The 24996-nt window shown below is 36.5% G+C and overlaps 1 protein-coding gene across 1 annotated transcript; it reads left to right on the top strand.

Moving 5' to 3' along the window:
• The first annotated feature begins 6446 nt into the window (after positions 1–6446).
• LOC128870057 (uncharacterized) lies at positions 6447–7475 on the top strand. The gene has a single exon (XM_054112655.1). It carries the CDS (start codon positions 6447–6449, stop codon positions 7473–7475), a length of 1029 nt encoding a protein of 342 aa, XP_053968630.1.
• The last annotated feature ends 17521 nt before the right edge of the window (positions 7476–24996 follow it).

The raw sequence follows: 24996 nt of genomic DNA, 5'->3' as shown, positions 1-24996 counted from the left end.
CAAAAATGTTAGAAACTTTTTGGTTCCTAAACTAAACTTTGAAGCAAATGAATATTTTGAATTAATTAATTGGTCTGAAATAAAACTTACCTGCCCCCCAATTTTAGACAGCCTTTCTTCTGAAGATATCTTGCAATTAATTTCTGCGTTGCGTAAAACACTCACTTCTCGTACAGTTATGCCTCAATTGGACACTAAAGCATACTTTGCCACTCTCGAATAAATGATTTTTCATCTTTGGTTGGTTGGTTGGAAAGGGAGTGGGTGGAACTCGTAGTACAGTCACCTTCACGCGGTGAGTTCTGAGTCGTCCAAAAAGGGCGGGCCAAGAGCTGTACAAAACTTCTTTAAGACAGTGTGGTTAGTGGGCGCGCTAAGAGGGGAATAAACTATTCTACTTATATACTCAAGAAGACTTACACAAAAATTAAAAGGGAGAAACTAACCACACGCAATTACGTAAATTTATACAAAAAATGGCATTTCCCACTTCTTTTCAGGGGCTGAAGGGGCTTTGATAGAGCGGTAGACGTTTCTCTTTTCAAACTGTACTTGATGTTGTAATAGTCTACAAAAAATTAACTTTATCTAACATCATTTCCACCTCTTACAATTTTTCGAATATTTGTTCAATTTATTATAAAATTTGTAAATTTTAAATGCAATGCGCGAACGGAAGATATTAACCGATTTGAAATTTCTTTTCTTTCCTGAATTTGTATTGATATGCAAATTTTATTACGATATGATTTGAAAAAATTTACGTATTTCACTCCGGTCTAATGAACAGCAACGATAACTAGATGTTGTTAAAAATAGATTTCCAAGCTTCGAGAAAGAAGGATAAGAAAAAAATTCTTTGATGGAATATGGAATTGAACTTCAACCTGGTGTCCGTCCGATAAAACAACGATACTTCCCCATATCCCCTGCAGTAGACAAACTTGTTCACGCTGGGTTCGATGAGATGCTGAAATTAGGTGTAATTGAAGAATCTTCGAATAGTCTATTTTCTAGTCCAATATTTTCAGTGAGAAAGCCAAAAAAAGTCCGTCTGTGTCTTGATTCCAGAAAAGTGAACAGCGTTTCTATCAAGGACGCATATCCTCTTGATCACATTGATGGCATATTAAGTAGGATACCGAAAGCAAAATACATAAGTTCATTGGATCTGCGTCGTGCTTTTTGGCAGATACCTCTCTCCGATAGTTCTCGAGACTTCACCTGTTTTACCATTTACCATGTTACCAGCTATAACAAACTACTCCGTACCGACGAATGTAAAACTAATACGACGTTTTTTAGGTGGCTGGTTGGTACCGCCGTTTTATTGCCGCGATTACAAACCCATTATCCAATTTACTGAAAAAAGGTAAACAGTTTTCTTGGAATGAGGAAGTACAAAAATCTTTTGCACAATTAAAACAAATGCTATGTTCTGCTCCAGTTCTAGCCAGTCCAAATTATGAGAAACCTTTTACAATTGAATGCGACGCCAGTCAGCTCGGCGTTGGTGCTGATTTGTTACAAAACAATGATGATGGTGTCGAAGTATCGATTACTTACTTTTCTCCCTAAATTAAGTAAGGGTCAAAGTATCTGCAGCGTTACCGAACTAGACTGCCTTGCCGCTATTCTTAGTTTAAAAAATTTTAGAGCTTATCTGGAGGGGCATGACTTCATTATTGTAATCGATCACGCCAGTTTGCAATGGCTCATGCGTCAAACCGATTTATCAAGCAGACTAGCGCGACAATCATTTAAACTATATTACTAGGATATAGGTTTAAAATCGAACCCCGAAAAGGCTCACTAAAGTTAAAGTTAAGTTTGTTGATCTGAATTCGTCCGATTTTGTAGCTGATGAATTTTAAAATTTTATAAATAAACTGTGGACGTAAAAGAATTTGTTGGTCAATGCGATATTTGTCAACAAAGCAAAGCGCCTAATGTTATTTTACGACCACCGATGTCTGTTCAATATTGTCCAACGCCCGTTTCAAAAGATAAAAGTAAAAGTTGATTTACTTGGTCCCAGATCTAGGCAAGGAAATACAGGAATTTTGACTGTTTTTAATCATCTCACAAAAATGTCCCTTATTGAAGGCTATTAGGAATTTTAATACTTCAAGTATCTGCAACTTTTTAAAAGAACATGATTTTAGCATTTTTGAAACTACGGAGACTATTCTAAGTGACAACGGAAAACAATTTAAATCCTCCCTATTTAACAATATATTTGCCGAACGTGGCATTAGACATATTTACACTGCCTTGTACAGTAGGGTGTCCGCTATTTACCAATTTGATTATTTTTCTTGCGACGCCCCCTAAACTTTTAGTTTTCCGTCTAAGAAAAATTATCAGATCAAAATCAGCTCTTAATATTCAGAATAAACCTTGCCCAAAACACGTTATATTTTCCATTTATATAACATGGGATTTTGCTACTTTTTGGAATAAACTTTTTTTTTCTCTAGTAGTAGTATCATTCTTAGGGTTTTTGACTAGAATCTTTGAAGTATCTAGCTGCAGTGCCCCAGAGTTGTATGCTATAGATCCATATTGGATTTAACATAACTGAGTAGAGTAAGCGGATACTTTTGAGAGAAACATGAGAATGTCGGTTAATTTAAATATATAAATAATAATAAAAAATACAGGGTGGCTGATGAAAGCCGCTACCAAAAAAAAATTGAATAACTTTTTTTCTTTTTAAGTTATCTGTTCCATTTTTGTTTTAATTTGCAGATTGATCTTTAAAATTTATTAAAATGGATAACTGGGACATGCAAACAAGGATTTGGATAGTCCGCCGCTATCACGCACTGGAGTCCGTAGTTTTGGTACAGAGAGAGTACAGGCGGATGTTTGGCGGCGATCCCCCGAGCAGATGGACCATAATGAGACTGGTGAATAATTTTGCTGAGCAAGGAACAGTCGCAAGAAGGCCTAATAATGGAAACCCACCAGTTCGGACGGAGGAAACGATCGCTGCTGTAGCTGCAGCTATACAAAGCAATCCAAGGGTTTCAACAAGAAGCTTATCTGCTCAACTTGGTGTCAGCCGACCGTCTTTGCAAACAATAATGCACAAAGATTTAGACTTATTTCCCTACAAAATTCAAATGGTTAACAAACTGAATGCAGCAGACTTGCCGATTCGCTTGGAATTTTGCCAGAAGATCCTGCAAATGGTGGAAGAAGACCAAAACATGTTAAACTGCCTTTTCATGTCTGATGAGGCCCATTTCGATTTAAACGGCAATGTGAACAAACAAAATTGTCGAATATGGAGTACTTCTAACCCACAGATACTCCACGAGACGGAATTGCATCCTCTTCGCGTGACAGTGTGGTGTGCGGTTTCTTCACGCTGTATTGTCGGGCCTTATTTTTTTGAAGAAAATGGTCACACCGTTACGGTTACTGGAGACCGTTATTTGAAAATGCTGAAAGAATTTTTCTATCCAGAACTACGCCGAAAGAGAATTCCTTTCAACTCTGTGTAGTTTCAACAAGATGGGGCAACGTCTCACATAGCCCAGACTGTTATGACAGAGTTGCGACGAAAATTTCCCAATAAACTGATTTCAAGAAACTCCGAATTTCGTTGGCCCCCCAGGTCGCCTAACCTTACTGCACCTGACTTTTTCTTGTGGGGTTTATGTAAACAAGAAGTTTATAAAACAAAGTCAACAAATTTGGATGAACTAAAACAATCCATTCGGGCAACAATTGCGGCTATTCCTGTCGCAACTCTCAAAGCAGCAATGAACAACTTTTTACAAAGATGCCGCACTTGTGTCAACGAGCATGGGGGGGGCATTTAAATTCAATTATTTTTAAAAGCTACATTTAATAAAATTTAATGACCTTCAACTTGAAAAAAAAATAAATGAATTCCATACCCTAAAAAAAAAGTTATTTGAGTTTCTTAATGTAGCAAAATTCATCATTGCCAAGATATTTTGTAACATTTGTAACCAAAACCAGTTAGTACGATAGCATTATATACATACGTGCGAAAATATTTTCCTTTATCGGGCAGTTGTTTCAGTAGTTCTCCAGTGATGAGATCATATCCGGAAACTTTCTTTGTTTTAAGCCTTTTAATTACTGCTTTTAATTCGTTTTTCGAAAAAGATTTTATGGGCGGGCCCATCTGGTGGATGAGTTCCTGGGTGTCTTTGCTTTTTTGGGCACAGCTTAGCGAGGGTTCGACTTCATATGGCATAAAGACTCGTGATAAGTAATGAGCTTTTTCAAGGTCCAATTTAGCCCACTCATTATTTTCCATTTTGATGGCTGACTGTGTTAAGATTGGTCTTTTGAATTTTGCTATGTCCTTTTCCAAGGAATTTTTTTAGTTCTCGTGCGAGCGTGTTCAGAGTTTTTTGTCTTCGGGTTGTTTGCCTTGTTGCGTATTGACTTGCTTATCGGAGCAGGACTATTTTTCGAACTTCTCTGCGTTGGGCAGATACAGTTGGCGCCCGGATTTCCAGTTCTTCAAAAAACTCTTCTCGGTTGGGTGATATCAGGTGGTGGTCAACAGACTTCTAAGCTTTCGTCATTTGTGGCCAATCAAAGGTCTTCGAGAGACATCGACTCTGATACCCGACTAGACGATTTGGTACGTCGCTTCTGGGAAGTAGATCACGTTTTTGAGCCAATCACTAAAGCAACAAGGGAGGAGCTCGACTGCGAGGCGCATTTTCAGCAAAATGTTTCGCGTTTATCTTCAGGCGAGTACTCGGTTCGCTTACCTTGGAAACTCGGCACAGAATCATTAGGCGAATCATACACACAAGCAAAGTGACGATTTGAGAGCCTTGAGCGCAAGGAAGATAGCTCCACAACAAAGCTCAGGGTCGTTTTTGATGGTTCTGCTGTCACAACTTCGGGCCTCTCATTAAACGAGATTCTAATGGCGAGGCCGACCATACAACCCAAACTTTTTGATATTCTTATTCGCTTTCGTACGTTTCCCGTTGCACTTATTGGATACATTTGCAAGATGTATCGTTTCGTTCGCATCTCTGCAGCCGACAACATTTTCCAGTGCATTTTGTGGTGGGACCTTCATCACATTTCTGATGCAGAAAGGGAAACCTTCCTTAAATTCGATGACGCGCGACACCTTGGAGTCACCAGAAATTCAAAACGGTCTGCACTATCAACAATAGCTCGCTGTTACGACCCGCTAGGTTTAATCGGCCCCACCCTGACTAGGGCGAAAATTCTGTTACAGCGAATGTGGAGAGACAAGCTCGAATGGGACGAGAGTTTACCGCTCTCACTGGACACAGATTGGTCGGCCTTTTGCAAAGAATTCACAGATGTGCAGTATTTATCATTTCCGCGTTACATATTGCAGCCTGGAGCCACTCATGAACTACATGCATTTTGCGATGCTAGTCTCGAAGCATTCGGTGTTTGTGTTTATGCGCGTTCAGTCAGAGATGACAACGCTCAAGTTCATCTTCTTTGTTCAAAGGCTCGTGTTGCCCCCTTGAAGACGCTAACAGTACCTAAACTGGAGCTTTGTGCCGCCGCCTTACTCGTACAATTAATTAACGAAATAACAAAATTGAAGCTTTTCGCGAGTCGTTGTTATTGCTGGTCAGATTCATCTGTGGTATTATCCTGGTTACAAGAAGAGCCATCAAAATTTAACGTATTTGTCGCCAACCTAGTATGTGCCATACAACAACTTACAGAAGGTATGCAGTGGCGTTACGTCCCCACCTCTTTGAATCCCGCTGACATCTTATCTAGGGGAGCCGCTCCCCGAGAACTCTCACAATCAAATTTGTGGAAGCATGGACCCCCGTTCCTGCAAGAAGAAGAGTGTAATTGGCCGAAGTCTAGTGTGCCTCAAACTAAACTCCCGGAAGTTCGTCAAAAGGTTCTGGTATCCATGAATAATCGAATCGACATCTCGGTTTCCTTCAAGTACATCAACTCCTTCACCAAGATGCAACGCATATTTGGATACGTACACAAGTTCAGCACCACTGCAAGATCGTTAAAATCATCACATCTTACATCCGAAAATATACATCTTGGAACTCAACTGCTAATTCGCATTGTTCAAAGAGCTCAGCTTTGGCCAGAATACATTGCCTTCAAACAAAATCGATGCGTACATTCGTCGAGTAGCATTTCGTCTCTATTGCCGTTTCGAGATGATTTTGGTTTAGTTCGAGTTGGTGGTCGCCTAAGAAATTCAACCCTTAGTTTCGAAGCGCGGCATCCGATCATCCTTCCGAAAGATCACCCATTAACCTCAGCCATAATCATGCATTTTCATAGAAAGAATTGCCACGCAGGCCCACAGTCATCACTTGCAGTTCTGGCCTATCGGTGGTAGGAAAACTACTGCGCGTACCCTACAAAAATGTGTTATATGCTGCAGGTCAAAACCAAAACTTTTTGAGCACATCATGGCAGATTTGCCTAAGGAGCGCATTCAGGCCTCACGAGCCTTCATCGTCACAGGAGTGGACTACTGTGGTCCATTTTATTTCAAACCCGAAATCCGCAACAAGTCACCTCAGAAATGTTACATCAGCGTCTTCATCTGTTTCGCAACCAAGGCCGTGTGGATGAAGCTAGTGAGGGACCTTTCAACAGGTGCTTTCTTAGGGGCTCTCAAGCGATTTACGGCAACACGCGGCATGCCAAGCTGTATTTGGTCAGACAACGCAACCAATTTCGTAGGTGCTAAGAACGAGTTGAGGGACCTAAAACGCTTACTCCTAAGTGAAGAGCACCGCAGCAAGGTTCACGTTCACTGCCTCAACAATGGTTTCGACTGGCGATTCATACCACCTCGTTCACCACATTTCGGCGGCTTGTGGGAAGCCGCAGTAAAAATGGCTAAACAACACCTGTACCGCACTCTTGGCTCTGCAATTCTTGGTTTCGATGAACTACGTACTTTGGTATGTCAAATCTCCGCTATAATTAACTCTCGACCTCTTGTACCTCTTTCAGAAAATCCAGAAGACCTTGATGCTTTAACTCCAGGTCATTTTCTTATTGGCGGCCCGCTTACAGCTGCTCCTGAGCCTAACATCACGCATTTGAACTACAATCGACTCGGCCGCTGGCAGCGTGTCACATACTTCCAACAACTATTTTGGAAACGATGGAGCGAAGAATACCTCACTCTTCTTCAACAAAGAGCAAAATGGCGCACCCCTCACCCCAATGTGCAAATCAACGATATTGTATGCATCAAAGATGAAAATTCAGCGCCTCTTAAGTGGCCTCTTGCACGCGTCATCGAAGTTATTACTGGTGAGGACGGTGTTGCACGAGTAGCTGTTCTACGTACATCCACTGGCCTTACACGTCGAGCTGTTACTAAATTGTGCCTCCTTCCGACTAAGGAATCAGTTGAAAGCCCTGAACTTTCAACGGAGGGGAGGATGTTGGGAGCAGCACCTAATTTACATGACATAATTTAAGTATAGGGTTAATTGTATAGTTTTTATTTAATAATTTAGTATTATAGTCTAACTTATAAGATTGTAATATTTTTAACTCGTAACACCTGGTCACCCTAATCCTTGTACTTGTCCTTGAATTATATTAATACACATTATCCTATATTTGTCATTTTCCTAACGTTCGTATCAACGCATTCTTATGTACATACATTATATATAAGCTGTGCTAAGCAAATATTTCGAGACTTGAAGCTCGACATCAGCTGAGGCCGGTGAACTTGAACAAATTGTAAAGGGATTACAAACACACGAACGCGTAAATTTTAAAGTGCGAAAAATAAATTATAAAGTTTTGTGAAAATTAAAGTGTTTAATTTGAAAACTATTAGCTGCCAAAAAAGCTTGGTGGTTTAACAATGCGCATTTATTGCATTTTCGTTCCCGTTAAGAAAATGCAATGTTGAATTACCCTATAAAAGCACAAAATGTAAATAGTTTTAAGTCAGTCTTGTTTCTCCGGTCAAATCGAATTTAATAAATAAATGAAAGAAGAACCCTAAATTTTGTTTTTTTTTTATCGCAAAATAAGGAAACGACAACTTAAGTGGCGCAGTCGTTAGGATCCTTTTAAAATTAAAGGATCCTGTGGTCGAAAATACGTTTTCAAGTGAATCTGAGTATCCTGCACATTAAGTGAACAGGACCGGTAAAAAAGAATAAAAGTATGTTCTTCACTACGTGACGCTGAGTATCCTGCACATTAAGTGAACAGGACCAAAAAAAAGAGTAAAAGTGTATTCTAAAAGGCAGCAGCTATTCAATAAAAAACGTCCAATGGAGGAGCAAGCTCAAGCACCCACTCTAAATATGGCAGACGAACTAGCCAGAAAAGATGCCCAACTGGAACGCTTAAGAGTGGCATATCTAGAACTACAACAGCAACTACAAGTCCAACGACAACAACAGCAACCGGAAACTCATCAGCTCGATAGAATCTACATAAATGTGGCATACTTACCAGTATTTACGGGAAGTGGATATATAACAATAAATTCGTTCCTGAGCAGCGTAGAATACTTATTGTCCAATCTACAAGAGGAAGAACTAAAGAAGGAACCTACAAAGGCTATCTTTTACCGCAACATACAAGGAGAAACCAAAAATGTGATCATCAATATACAGCAACCTGACAATTGGCAACTAATAAAAAGGACCTTGAAGCTGAAATGCAGGCCGAACATGGAACCCCACCGAACATGGAGCGCCAAGTTAATACGGTAAGTGAATTAGCTGTAGAGCTACAGAATCTTAAGTAAAAAGTGATGAAATAAGTATCTATTATCGAGAGGATCAGTGTATAGACTTATCTAAAGTGGACAGTTCGTTGACCAATATAGCTAAGGAAATGATTTTTAAATGCTAGTTTGAGGTTTAAACATTTTGGCTCCCAGTGTCTCTCTGGATTGAGATGGTTTGGTGCTTTTGAAAAACTTAAAAAACATACTAATTGTGAAGAAAGATGCCGTGCATAGTGGAAAAACATAAATGTGGAAACATAAATAAAAAAAATACTTTTAAGCACGTTGCTAACGTAAAGTGGGAAGAATACAAGACAGTGAAATGCAACAAAAATCAAAATATTAAAGAAAAAAATTAGGTGTGCTGTATACAAACATCAGCTGCTGCCTGCACGCATTAGCTGGTGATGAGGGACAAATATTGCGACAAATAACAAGCTGCTCCGAGACTCTGCGAGTTGAATGAATGCGATACTGACGTAAGTTTACGAGCCTTTGATTGTTCAGTGAGACTTGGGAACTTCATCAAGATCGGTGTATCTCCTGTCTTTTATTAAGCGGAATAGCGAAGGGGAAATTGCCTGCGATTTACATTTTGGCGCGTTCAATCAACATAACCTCAAATTATTAATAGGACTATGAATAAGTTCGTGCGGTTTTACAACAGATGGCGTAACTTGATTATTATTCCATCGATCCACATTTCCAAACATTCATTGGAGAGCTACTGTCGTAAGGCACAAACGTCAGTATAAGTTTTTTATTTGAAGCGTAAACAACAATATTTTTACCACACTTGAAAATGTCGAATTTCGTGCCAAATAATGTGTTTTTGCGGGGAATTCTTCTTCATTATTTTAATATGAAGAAAAAAGCAGCCGAAAGTCATCGTATCTTGGTGGAAGTTTATGGTGAGCATACTCTATCTGAGCGAACGTGCCAGAAGTGGTTTGCACGCTTTAAAAGTGGTGATTTTGGCTGGGAAGACGAAGAACGCGAGGGTGCGCCGCCAAAGTTCATGGATACCGAATTGGAGGAATTGCTCGATCAAGATCCGGCTCAAACGCAAGAAGAGGTTGCAAAAACTTTGGGAGTTGATCAATCAACCATTTCCAAACGTTTAAAAGCCATGGGAATGATCCGAAAGGTAGGCCATTGGGTGCCGTATGAATTGAAGCCAAGAGACGTTGAACGCCGTTTTATGGCATGCGAACAACTGCTTCAACGGCACAAAAGAAAGGGTTTTTTGCATCGAATTGTGACTGGCGATGAAAAGTGGGTCCATTACGACAATCCAAAACGTCGGGCAACGTATGGATACCCTGGCCATGCTTCAACATCGACGTCGGCGCAGAATATTCATGGCCTGAAGGTTATGCTGTGTATCTGGTGGGACCAGCTGGGTGTTGTGTATTATGAGCTACTGAAACCGAATGAAACGATTACGGGGGATGTCTACCGACGACAATTGATGCGTTTGAGCCGAGCACTGCGAGAAAAACGGCCGCAATACGCCGATAGACACGACAAAGTTATTTTGCAACATGACAATGCTCGGCCACATGTTGCACAAGTGGTCAAAACATACTTAGAAACGCTCAAATGGGATGTCCTACCCCACCCGCCGTATAGTCCAGACCTTGCGCCATCCGATTACTATCTCTTCCGATCGATGCAACATGGCCTGGCTGACCAGCACTTCCGTAATTACGATGAAGTCAAAAAATGGATCGATTCGTGGATTGCGGCAAAACCGACCGAATTTTTCACAAAGGGAATCCGTGAATTGCCAGAAAGATGGGAAAAAGTAGTAGTAAGCGATGGACAATATTTTGAATATTAAATTTGTAACCATTTTACGTCAATAAAGTTTCAAATTTCGAAAAAAACCGCACGAACTTATTCATAGTCCTATTAGTACTATACATAACATAACAACAAGTAGAATTTACTAGCGTAGCCCAACCTACTGGCGGGTAGCAGAACGAATTTGTATACGAGTAGTTACAGAGGTTAAAGGTGTAACGTATCAAAAGCATTGCCACCTAGTATATAGTAGCTACTAAATAATAATTATTTTATAATTGATAATATTTGCAAGCTGACAAAATGCAAAGAACTCCTACTTCAAGTAATGCGGCTAAGAGAAGAGTTACATAATTATCTCCGGATCTTTCACTGCAAGATGTAATGATAGCCATACGCGTAATTGAAACCAACCTTAATAAGCAATTAGAGCGATTAGCCTCTAAACAAGACATAAGAGACATAAAAGAGTCAATGGGAATGGAAATTGAAAAGCTAAAGGCTGAAAACGAATCCCTTAAACTAGAAGTACAAAAATTAAAAAAAGACAGGGAATTGGAGTAAAAAGAAATACTACGCCTTGTTGACCAAAGTAAGCAAAATAAGTTATTTTTTAAAGGCGTTACAAAAGATGAAAAACCAACACTTAGTCTGCATCACACTAAAATAAGAGAGGCACGTTCATTATACGATAAAGATAATAAGTGCAATATAATAGCATATAATGGCAGGAGATATACTCAAAAACGCTAGATTGTTGCGAGGTTCGGATTTATTTATTGAAAAGGACCTTAGCTCTGAAAGGCAACAAAATAGAAAAGTGCTATTGCAGTTAAAACAAAACTCTTGGCCTTAAGTAGAACACATAAGATATTCGTAAGGAATGATAGCATGAATATTGACGGCAAATGGATGTCATACAATAATAATAAATTACTTATGTGTGAGAGGCAGCCGGCAGAGAATATTTTTATTCACTACTTTGGTATAAACGTGTCAAAAATTGATATTAGCTATTACTCTTTGTTAGAGAAAATAAATTCAGAAAACTAAAGAATTGTACTAAAGTAACCGCAAAATTAAATGTAATAACCAGCAGTGATGAACTTTTAGAAAATCGTAATCAATTAACTAATATTAAAACTGTGTCGTATAACATTAACGGTTTAGCAAACAAAACGTTATATAAAGATTTTTTTGATTATATTTGTTCGTTTGATGTTTTCATCTTGTTAGAAACGCATGTTGAAACGGAATATTTTGAAAAATATTTTAAATTCTTAAAGGGATTTACTCTTTTTTTGAGATCAGCAGTACGACGTAGCCATTATGGCCTATAAAATGTTGATGTCAGATATTCGTTTAAGTGTTTAGACTGTTTAGACGTAATCGAATTTTGTGTGGCCGGAAAAACTGTAAACTTGATTCCATTATATTTGAAGGGTAATAACTGGATACATGATTTTGAAATTGTAAAAGAAAGTTTCGTTCAAAATGATTTTGTAAATGGTGTTGTAATCCGTGACCTTAATATACGAATTGGAGTCTTACAAGTAAATATGGACGAAATTTCACTAAATGATATTGTAGGAGGAAAAGCAGATAGGAATTCAAGAGACTAAAAAATCAATAGAGGGTGAAGGCAGTTCAAAGAGTTCTGCATAAATAATGGTCTAATAGTGTTGAATGGCATGTTAAGTAGTGATGTTGAGGGAAAATTTACTTATGTTAGTAATATAGGTGAATCTGTTAATGATATATGTGCAATATCTCGGGACATATTGATTTTATAGTGGACTAGCAAACCCGGCCCGCTTCGCTGGGCACACTAAAATAGAATAGATATGGTTTAGAACAGAAAAGATATGGTTTTCATATTATTTATTTCTTTATTCTTTATTCAAGCGCTTTGGCATAAACAATATTTTTTGTTTTTCTATTTGTTTTTGAGTAAATATAAAATATAAATTGAAAATCAGGAAAAAAGAAGATTGTTTTTAAATTTCAAATCAACGCAAAAGAATAACAAAGAAACAATCGTCTATTTTCCTGATCATCCATGAATTTTTCGTTTCAAATTATATGTTTTATTAAGCATTGGAACTTTTTTAACCATTATCCATTTATATTTTGCAAAAAAAAAAACGAAAATTTAAAAACGAAAATTTTTTTTTTTCCACGAATACATAATTTCATTTGAACATTCGGATTTCACATTAAATTCTCAAATTTCGTAAGAAATTATTCAATGTTCCAAAATCCACTCCAAAAAAATTCACAAAAAATTTTAACACTTTGCACTTCCGTCTTCTCCTTATGGCATCCAAATCAGAAAGAAATATTGACACATTGTAACTCACGCTGTCAATTTGACAGTTCAGTTCCGCCCCAACCGTTAAAAAAGTAAACGACATTATGGCTGGTTGAAAAGTCATAGTCAACTACCTCAGAACAGAATTATAACAAAAATTAAGATACAAATAGAGTAATTCAAATTAGAGTTAAAAGCGTGGGATGCTAGATATAGTAAATATTACAATCATTCTATTGGCAACTACCTATGTACAGAGGGTTATGAAAGTGAAGCAAAATGCATCCCACGCTTTTAACTCTAATTTGAATTACTCTATTTGTATCTTAATTTTTGTTATAATTCTGTTCTGAGGTAGTTGACTATGACTGATCGTTCGATTTGCTATTACTTCATTATAGGTCCCTTTGTCATTAAAATTTATTTTCTACTTTTTAGTTCGATTAGCAATAAAAGCGTGTTTTTTAGTTTTTTTTTTAACTATTTTTTATTTTTAGTATATGTAGGTGTTTACGAGTAATATACTATTACACAACCGCACACTAAATACTAACCTCAGTGGTGGTGTGGAAACTAAAAATTCCCAATTTTTGTTTAAAAAAATACCCAATTCATATTTCTACCGGTGTGGCAATTTTGGCAAATGTTATAAAAAATGCACATTTTTCAGCGCTCTCACGAGAAAAAGAGTTTCCCATCTAGTCATCTATGTTGTGTGTTCCGAGTCAATCAGATTTTTAGAAGCCAGTGAAAATTAAGCTCAAAGATTTCGTTACATACATACAACCCGAGCTAATAAACGTGTGTTAATTATTCTATTTGTATCTTAATTTTTGTTATAATTCTGTTCTGAGGTAGTTGACTATGATTTACAAGAATAAATTAAGATTTTTCATTTTACAACCAAATTCACCTTACTTTTTGCCCACAGTAAAAAAAAGAAAATATTATTCCTGGCAATCCTAATAAGGATAATGGAAAACTTTTATCAAATTATTGCATTGTCATCCGTCCTTGATAGGTGTGCAAAATTTCAAGTCGATCAGATTTTTAGAAGCCAGTGAAAATTAAGCTCAAAGATTCCGTTACATACATACATACATACATACATACATACATACATACATTCAACCCGACCTAATAAAAGTGTGTTAAAAATGCAATTGCCTGCAAGAAAATCTGCTTCAATATGCAAGACGAACTTGTTATCAAAAAATGTTTGGGATCTATTACGAGCAGAATTGTATAACAAGAAACTTATTAGCAACCTACAGAAAAAGAAATATGTAAAAAAAAGCTAGATCTTGAAGATTTAACTGAAATAATTAGAATATCAACTTCACAGAGGCGAAATAAAGAAAGATTAAGAAAAGACGCGGAATGGTTTACCTGGAAATGTCAGTTAGCTAGAAAGATATCATTAAAACGACTGAGAATTTTTAACAAAACTTTGAGTGGAAGTGATAAAAAGAAATTTATTCAGGCAAATAGGAAATACAAGAAACTATGTGAAGAGAGTAAGAAGAATTTCTATGACATTCTTGAACTCAGAAAAAAAGAGGTTAATAACAGTAAGGATTGGTGGAAGATGGTCAACGTCCTTCGGTTTTCAGTTACTGAATCTTGTCTAGAGGCAATATTCATGCACTATTTACAAACATTATTAAATCCAACTCGCTGTACACCATGTATACAATATGTGGCAAATTTAGTAAGGGATGTTTTTCTAGACAGACCACTCTCAATAGATGAAATCAGATTGATGTTACAAAAAACGAAATGTGGAAAAGCTCCAGGCTCAGACAAGGTCCCATATGAGTTTTTTAAAAATGCCTATGACCGGTTTCTTGTTGAGTTGGCAAATGTTTTTAATAGGCTATATAATATGGGCCAAGTATCTGAATGTTTCGAAACAAGTGTGATATATCCGCTCTTTAAAAAAGGCGATAGAAAATCTCCCACAAATTATAGAGGTAAAAATATTATAACAGAATTTCAAGCAGGTTTCAGAAAGCGACATTCAACCGTAGATAACAAATATAACCTAGCAGCAATAGTCTATATTAAGTTTAGTGAGAAGAAAAAAGTGTACGCGTTTTGTGTGGACTTTAAAGCCGCTTTTGATAACTGTTGAGAAACTATAAAAATTGTACGCAGTGAAATAAAACACGACACATTCGCTAGAAAATCGAGACCGGAAGAGAGGACATGTTTATTCATCAGAGTTGTAGATTACATAGTAGGAGCAGGGTTGCATTTAAGAGTATAAAGGGTCGTTCTATTTTTCATTTCAATACTTTTCCTGAACGACACCTTTTTTTTTTAGATTATTTAAAAAAATTTATCGTTAATTACATTACATGTCAATTCAAATTAAAGCATATCAAACAAATTTTATTTACTTTTTAATAAGACAAAGTGACTTACAAATATTGATATGATTCACCTTAACTATACCTTTGGTCAGGATGTCAGCCAGCATGTCGTTAGTTGGTATGTATATTAATTTAATTTTACCGCTGTCTAAGTGCTGTCGAATAAATTTACCTTTTATATCAACGTGTTTTGTGCGAGGTGAATATGAATTGTTCATAGCCACTTGTATAGCACTTTTATTGTCGCAGTAAAGAACCATACCATTCGCCATATTTGGTATCAGCTCTTGTTGTAATCGCATTAGCCACGTTGCTTCTTGGATTGCTGATGTCATGGCCATAAATTCTGCCTCAGTTGATGACAGCGCAACAGTTCGCTGTCGTCTAGTACACCAAGAGATCGGACCTCCTTGAAACGTGAATATATAGCCTGTCGTCGATCGCCTTTCATCGAGGTCACTAGCCCAATCTGCGTCGCAATACCCAGTAAGATTGCTTGCTTCTCTGCGAAATACAAGACCGCTGTTTACGGTACCCTTCAAGTAACGCATCACGCGCTTTGCTGCAACCCAGTGTGCTTTTCCTGCATTTGTCGAAAAACGACTTAGAACGTTCACAGCGAAACTGATGTCAGGCCGCGTTACTTGTGCTGCATATAATAAGCACCCAACAGCTTGCATATACGGAATTTTACTCATCTCACGCTGCTCCGCTTCGTCAGTAGGGCACATTGTGGTGCTTAAACGCTGATTCAAATCGATTGGTGTTGCAACTGGATTGCTATTTAACATTCCAAACCGATTCAACATATCTGTGATATACTGCGACTGGTCGACCGCGATGGTGCCCGCATTAATGTCTCTGGTGACACGCATACCCAACACTGAGGATACTTCACCAAGATCCTTCATACTAAATTCTGATGAAAGTTGCTTTTTTAGCATATTCATGCTGCACTCGTCGTTTGAAAACAATAAAACGTCATCGACATATACGGCAACAAACAGCATCTCGCCGTTATGTACTTTGAAATACACACACTGGTCTACATTGCTACGTGTAAGACCCAACTTTAGTAAAGCGTTGTTGAACTTTTCATTCCACAGTCGGCTTGACTGCTTAAGTCCATACAAAGATTTCAGTAACTTACAAACACGGTCAGAACCATCTTCAAATCCGCTAGGTTGTACCATGTAAATTTCGTCGTCAATCTCAGCATTGAGAAATGCTGTGACTGCATCCATCTGATGGATAAGTAGGTCGTGTTTTGCTGCTACCGCCAAAAGAAAACGCAAGGAAGTGTATCGAACTACAGGAGCAAACGTATCCTCGTAGTCAATACCTTTTGTTTGATTACACCCTTTGATCACCAGCCTAGCTTTCCGTCGTATTACTGCGCCATTTGCTTCTGTTTTAGTTTTAAATACCCACCTGGACTTGATGGCTTTCTTACCAGATGGCAGTTCACTCAAACACCACGTTTTATTCAAATAATGAGAGTTCATTTCACTATCAACTGCGGTTTTCCACTCATTCGCATGCTCACCAGCTAGAGCCTCTTCTAGATTTTGAGGGTCATCTGATGTGAAATCAGTTACAAAAAAGTTTACACCATCTCTTTTTGCCGCGATTCTTTCTGAACGTCTTATAATATGACCACCCGAAACTTCAACTTCATCAGAGTCATTTGCACTTTCAAAATCTGATTTTGTCGGCTTTTCTTCAACAATTGACGATTCTTTATTATTTGCCTCTTCTGAATTGACAATGTTGAATAATTCACCCGCATCTGGTATTTCAAGCGTACAGTTCATTTTTCTCGTATAGTTATCTTGTGTTTCAAAAAAAACAACATGCCGACTAATTATGATGTTTTGTGTTTTAGGATTGAACAACCTATACGATTTTAATTCGCTGCAATAACCAAGCATAATACACTCAAAAGACTTAGCATCTAACTTCTTTCGTTTTTCCCGTGGTACATGGACCATGGCTTTACATCCAAATAATTTTAAAAATTTCAAGTTCGGTTTTTTGCGTGTCCATATTTCGTAAGGGCTTTTCAAATTCATCGCATACGGAACACGATTTAATATATATGCAGCCGTATTTGCAGCTTCAGCCCAAAACCTTTTTTCTAATCCCGAGTCGATTAACATACACCGCACTTTTTCAATGATTGTTCGATTTATCCTCTCAGCAACGCCGTTTTGCTCCGGGGTATACGGTGAGGTAGTTTGATGTACAATACCTTCAGATAAACAAAACTTCTGAAATTTTTCATTAATGTATTCAGTGCCATTATCTGACCGAATAATTTTTATTTTACGCGAGCACTGGTTTTCAACAAGTTTCTTGAATTTCACGAATTCATCAAACACTTCTGCTTTGTGTTTAATTGGCACCACGAACAGTTTATGCGAAAAATCGTCGACGAATGTCAACAAAAAACGAGCACCAGAAAATGACTTTTCTGCGAACGGACCCATTACGTCCGTATGTACTAAGTCTAGTAAATTTTCAGCCCGAATACCACTGCTTTTAAAGGAAGCACGCGTTTGCTTTCCTTTCACGCAAACCACACACTTTTCGTTGCTAATCTTTCCAAAATCAATACCTATAGAAGCACGCATAACTTTCTTTAAATGCTCTGGGCATATGTGTGCTAGCCTACGATGCCAAAGCTCAAAACTGTTCATCGCTGTCATTGCTCTTCCAACTGGAACTTTTTCGCAGTCTAACTTATACAAATCGCCATCCGCATGCGCTGTTGCAATCAATGTTCCCTTCGAATCCAAAATGTTACACACATTGCCTTCGAACACAACCCTTTTGTTTTGCTTTGCCATTTGCCGCACTGACAAAAGATTAGCGCAAAGGCTAGGAACATACTCTATGTTTCGAACATTAGTTAAAAGTTGTCTCTTTCTTACATTCAGCATTAGGCTAACGTCGCCTACACTCTTGACAGTTACTCGTTGTTTATTTGCCAAAATTACTTCACTGTGCTGTGCCGCTCTCTCTTTCGAAATCAACCGGCGATCATTTGTCATATGCGACGTTGCACCTGAGTCAACATACCACGAGCTTTTGCCGCTCTGAGAGTAAAAGCACGAATTTGCTAATAGCGAATTTGAATACATCGCCGTCTTGTTCTTACCTTCGCTTTCATTCGCTTTTTGTATAGCCTTATGGCATTCTTTACGCATGTGGCCTTCTTGCCCACAATTAAAACATCTGAACTTTTTTTTCTTAGAATTTCGGTCACCTTTTCTTTGTTGGTGATTCTTCGAATACAAGGCATTTTCCGTTGAATCGTGGCTTCGGTCAAATTTTACGTCTTGCATCAATACACCCTTCACACTGTCGACAGTTAATTTAGATTTTGAATTTTCTATAGCCATCACTAGTGCTTGGTAATCGCTCGGCAATCCCGCAAGCATTAAAGATGCATTGACCTCTTCATCAATGCTCAAGCCTGCATTACGCACTTTAATGGATGTCATCACCAATTCATTTACATAGTCTTGCATAGAGGAAAAGTATTCCAATTTGGTCTGCACTAACTTTCTAAGCAGCTCAACTTTTCGTGTAAGGCCGCTGTCCTCATATGCCGTCATCAGTGAATCCCAAGCCTCTTTTGCGCTTGTAGCATTTGCTATATGTGCAAAATTACACGGTTCGAGCATTAGCGTAATTTCCGCCAGCGCCCGTTCATCGGTATCCTTTTCCTTAACGTCTTGTACGCCAGCCTCTGTTACCTTCCAACAGTTTTTTAGCACCAGGTACGATTTCGCGTGCCTCTTCCAAACGTCGAAATTTTAGAGTATAAAGGGTCGCATTTAAGAGTATAAAGGGTCGTTCTATTTTTCATTTCAATAGTCCCTAGGCAACTATTGCTATACAAGCTTCGTGAAATAGAAATCTCCACCAAAATGGTAAACTTTATTGAAAGTTATTACATAAATACATGTTCGATAGTAAAAGTAGGACATGAAATGAGTGAAAAATTCAAAATATCGTCTGGAGTTAAGCAAGGGTGCCTGCTTTCACCTTTACTCTTTGCCCTCTACTTGAATGACCTGCACGACTGCTTGGAGGGGGGACTCTTTATAGATGAGTTAAATATCCGTTTGCTATTATATGCTGACGATATCGTCATATTGGCAGATGAGGTTAGTGCTCTTCAAAAAATGATAAGCAACTTAGAAAAATACTGCGAAAAGTGGAATATGCAAGTAAACTTATCTAAGTCAGCTATAATGATTTTTCGGAGAGGCGGTAGAATAGCAGAAAAAGAAAAGTGTTTTTTTCACGGCGAAGTTATACCAACAACGAAAGAGTATAATTACTTGGGTGTAAAGCTAACATCAAAACTCAGTTTCAAGCAACATATAGAAAATAGAAATGTTCTAGCGAAAAATAGCATAAATGCAAATTGGCGCACATTTCTTATTAAAAAAAAAATTAAGTTGTCATCAAAATGGAAACTGTTTTTAGCGGTGACTAGAGCAATCCAGAGTTATGCTGCTCAGGTATGGGGAAACTGATTGTTTGAAGAAGTAGACAAAACTCAACTTTATTTTTTAAAAAGAGTACTTCATCTCCCGAGTAATACGCCATCTTATTGCATTCTCTTGGAGACAAATGTTCCAAGTTTTCGTTTGTATGCACTACAGCTTCATTTAAAATATATATTCACAACGTTATTTTAATATGATGATAATAGATTGCCTCATATACTATCAAAAAAGATTTTAGAAAAACAGATATTTTGGGTTGATCAAATTAGTAATCTGGCACAAAAGTTAAATATAACATGAAACTGGGGCACCTCAAAAAAAGAGAGTTGAATAGAAATATAATTTCAATACTAGAAAATCTTCATGATTCGAAAGTCAGATGTGATTTAATATATTTGGGAAGCCAAAGGAATTTAAATTGCACTTTATGTAACGTAAATGAATTAGAAGACATCACACATTTCTTAGGAAAATGCCCGATACCTAAAAGAATTCGACAAAGATTTTTTGGAAAATGTAGTTTAAGCCGAGATGAAGTCATAGAAATTTTAAATGGTATTGGTCCTTCTGGATATAATAACTTATTTAAGTTCATCACTGGTGCTATAGAATATCGAAAATTAATTTTAAGTGAATTTAATACATAATACAAGCTTACCTATAAATTAAAAAACAAAAAATTAGGTAAATAAATTAAATTAAATTACTGTCAATACCCCAAGAACTGTATCAATACATGGAGTTATTTAATCTTTTACGATTGTATCTGTTATTTGATGTAACAAATGTAACATGTAAGATTTTTTTTCCCGACAAGCGACCAAGTGTCACTGTCATACGTTCTAATGATAATGATTAAAAATGAAATGTAATGTGTATGTAATGTATGTTGTATTTTTAAAACTTGAGCGTTAATAAATAAAATATAGCTAATGAAATGACGCAGGGAACACTACTGGATAAAATATACTCGGAAAGGTAGTTAGGTACCATAATAGACATAATGATGGAAAGAAGATATGAAGATATGATGAGAAGAAGAAAATTTCGGGCAAACAATTCCAGTACCTTTAAACAGGCAAATAAATATAATAACCTCAACCCTAATTACAATAGAAATCAGAATTATCAGAACAAAGGACAGGGCAATTTTAAATTTAGACCCAATAATAACTACAATCATAACAATAGATCCATGAGCAATTCAGGACAATATAGACAGAACAATAACTTCAATGGAAGGGTCAACGATTTCAACCGATTTTTTAATTCGGGTAACTTCCAAAGGGTCCATGAGTCCATGGAAGTAGATAATATCCAAATGAATAAGCAAATGAATGAAGGAAATGGTAATGAAATTAATCAAATAAATATAATATTATAATCAAAAAACCGCCAAGTTAGGAAACCCTAGAAAAAAAGGCAGCCAATATCACTTGCCGCAACCTAGACAAGAACGAAACGGATTTTTTGAACATAATCGTGAAGAAATAAATGATCAATTGGCAGGACACTCGGAACCAGACCTGTGTCACAGTAACACAGCTCTATCCCGTCAAAGCCGGGAACAGTTTTTTTCAGAACGACGTCACATTACCTACCCATCATAAAACTAACAATTAAAAATAAGAAGTACAATGCACTAATAGATACAGGTGCAAATATAAGTTTAATTGATGAAGATATAAAAGGTTTTGAGAAAACGCTATTAAGAGAGCCATTGGAATTTAGTACGATAAACAGAAAAGACATTATTAAATTTGAAGTATTGACAGACGCATCTCTAGAATTCAATATAGAGAAAAACGCGAAATTAGATGGAAAATGACCCAACTGAAAGGAAGAAGATATGATTTCACAATTAGAATTGATTTAATGAATTGTTTCAATACAATAATGGATTTAGTGGAAGGACAAATATCGTTCAATAATAAAAAATCTAGTTTTATAATAAATCCGTATAAAAACGTAAAAGTGTGTGCATTAGAAGCAGCTAACTTTGGTTGGAATAGAATACAATTAGACCATTTAAATAAAGAAGAACATGACGAAATAGTAAAAGTGTTGAATAAATTCAAAGGACTATTCTTCAAAGAAGGTGATCAGGTAACTAGTACAATGGAAATCCAACACGAAATTAGAACGGTAACAGATGACCAAATAAACTCCAAACTATATCGATTCCCCCGCAACACGGAATTGAAGTGAGGAGACAAATACAGGAAATTGAAGAGCAGGGGATAGTAAGAAAAAGTTGTTCAAGATATTCAAGACCTTTAATAATAGTACCAAAAAAACTGACAATTCAGGAGAGAAAAAATATCGGTTAGTAATTGACTACAGAAAACTTAACGAAGTGACAATTGACGACAAGTCCCCATTACCAAATATAGATTCACTCTTAGATAAATTGGGAAGGGCCCAATACTTTACAACATTGGACCTCGCGAAAGCATACCATCAAATTTTGTTAAGGGAACAAGATAGAAAAAAACAGCTTTCGTGACACCGCATGGACTATACGAATTCATACGGATGCCGTTTGGGTTGAAAAATGCCCCGGCAACTTTTCAAAGACTGATGAACGAAATACTACGTGATTTCATTAAGAAAACCTGGGTAGTTTACCTAGATGACATCCTCATTTTCAGTACATCTCTGAATGAACATATAAAATCCATAAAAGGCATTTTCAGAGTTTTGAACTAGGCCAACTTAAAAGTACAGATTGACAAGTGCAATTTTATCAAACGAGAGACAGAATTCTTAGGACACATATTAACAAAAGAAGGACTAAAACCAAACCCTAATAAAATCAAAATGATTCAGGACTTGACTCTACCGAAAAACAAGTAAAAAGTTTTCTCGGACTCACAGGGTATTATCGTAAATTCGTAAAGAATTACGCGAAAGTTGCTCAACCAATAACAAAGTATTTAAAGAAAGAAGTAAAAATAAAAATTAAATACCCCACATATATAGAAGCTTTTGAAATACTTAAACTACTAATAATCTCACATCCGATCCTTAAATATCCAAATTTTGAGAATGAGTTCACGCTAACAACAGACGCATCAAATTATGCGCTGGGCGCTGTTTTGTCCCAAGAAGGACACCCCCAATAAAATTCTTACATTCAAAATATAGAGGAAAATACATGTCTCCAAGACATGAGAATACGACTTTGAAATTGAGTATATAAAAGGAGGAAAAAATAGAGTGGCAGACTTCCTAAAAATGAGATGGAAGAAAAATAATTTCAAGAATACTGAACTCAGCCTAAATCTAATACACAACGTTGAAGAAGATAATGTGTAAATGGCAACCATTCATTCTGCGGATGAAAATCTTTTAGATAATTTTTACATAAAAGAAGAAATCGTTAACAAATACCAAACTCAAATAATACTAACCAATAATAAAACAGAGGAAGTAAAGATATTGCATGGAAAAATAATAATTTTTATCGCAGAATGCAACTTTAATGCAATGGGTGATATAATTAGGAATTATATCACGAAAGGGAAGATAGGTATATATATATTCGGAACTATCAGAACGTAAGTACAACATAGTACAGGAAAAACTCATAAATATGTTTTCAAATAATAACCAAATTCAGTTTGTCAAATGTTCAATTAGAGCTCGAGACATTAAAACGGAAGTAGAAGCAGTGGAGCAAATTTCTTTGTATCACATCAGAGAAAGTAAACATTCGGGAATCAACGAAACTTTTAATAATATCAAAAACAAGATATACTTTCCAAAACTTATGGAGTTAATTCAAATAGTAACAAATGAATGTGACCTTTGCCTACAAGTGAAATATGATAGACATCAAATTAAAAATAAATTTCAGCTTACCGAGACCCCCTCAGATAGGAACCAAATTATACATATCGACGTGTAATGAAAGGTCATTACTTTCTAACAACAATAGACAAGTTTTCCAAATTTGGAAACGGTTATGCATCAGACAGAAATCATTTAACCATAATAGAAAAACTGGAGGAACACATTATCAAAATTGGAAAACCAAATAAAATAATAATAGCGGACAATGAATTTAAAACATTAAGAATAAAAGAATTTTTACTAGAACAAGGGATAGAGTTGCATTTAACAAAACCAAATAGTCACTCAGGAATTCAGACATAGAAAGATTCCATAACACTATAGCAGAAAAATTTAGAATCTTATATCAAACCAGCAAGGATTTACCGATACAACAATTAATTCAACGAGCAATAAGAAATTACAATGAAAGGTTTCATTCTAGCATAAGATACTCACCGCAAGAAGTACAAGAAGGACGTATAGATTTAGAAAAAATCAATAAAAATTTAGGCGCATGTAAGAAAAAGATAATTGATAAACTTAACTTAAAGAGGGAAGATTATAGGGAATCAAGAAAAGAAGGGTTTATAAAAAATTACAAAGCTCTGAGACATAAAGAACAACCGAAATATAAAAGAAACAAATTGGAAGGAATACATTATTGCACTATCAAACGACCGTTAAAATTCACGATTATATTCCTACTAATGATAACTTGGACACCACTGACTGACAGAGAGCTGACTACAAGACGACTTACGGAACAAGATGGATTTATAAACATTTACATGAAAGAAGTAGACATAGTTAATGAATCAGATATACTACTGTGGGCAAAAAGTAAGGTGAATTTATTTGTCAAACTTCGCGGGATTAAAATTTCGCTCTAGTTATTTTTTTTCATGAGTTGGCAGCACTGTTAATAATATCTGGGCCAACTTTCAAGTGAATGTCATTATCAGTAATATATTTACGCTTGTGTTTACCAAACGACCAAGAGTGCATTTTTCGATTTTTACAATGTCTGATTTGATTGAGCAGAGAAGTGCCATTACATTTTGTTTGCGGAATGAAATTTCGGCTGCGGAAACGTTTAGCGTGTTGCAGAAGGCATTTGGTGAGTGGTACAAAGACTTGTAGAAGAATTGCAACCGTTTCAAAAATTAACTTTAAGAAGAATAAATAAAATAATAAATTTTAACAAATATTGTCAAATTCGCATTTATTGCATTTCCGTTCCAATAACGAAAATGCAATATTTTGAAAAGCTTTTTATCGGTTGCAATTCTTGGAATTAACTTTAAGAAGAATAAATAATATATTGTAATAAATTTTAACAAATATTGTCAAATTCGCATTTATTGCATTTCCGTTCCAATAACGAAAATG

This window comes from Anastrepha ludens, chromosome X, assembly GCF_028408465.1.
Source record: "Anastrepha ludens isolate Willacy chromosome X, idAnaLude1.1, whole genome shotgun sequence".
NCBI lineage: Eukaryota > Metazoa > Arthropoda > Insecta > Diptera > Tephritidae > Anastrepha > Anastrepha ludens.
Note: the sequence above shows the minus strand (reverse complement) of the source record. Positions and strands in the feature narration are given on the sequence as shown.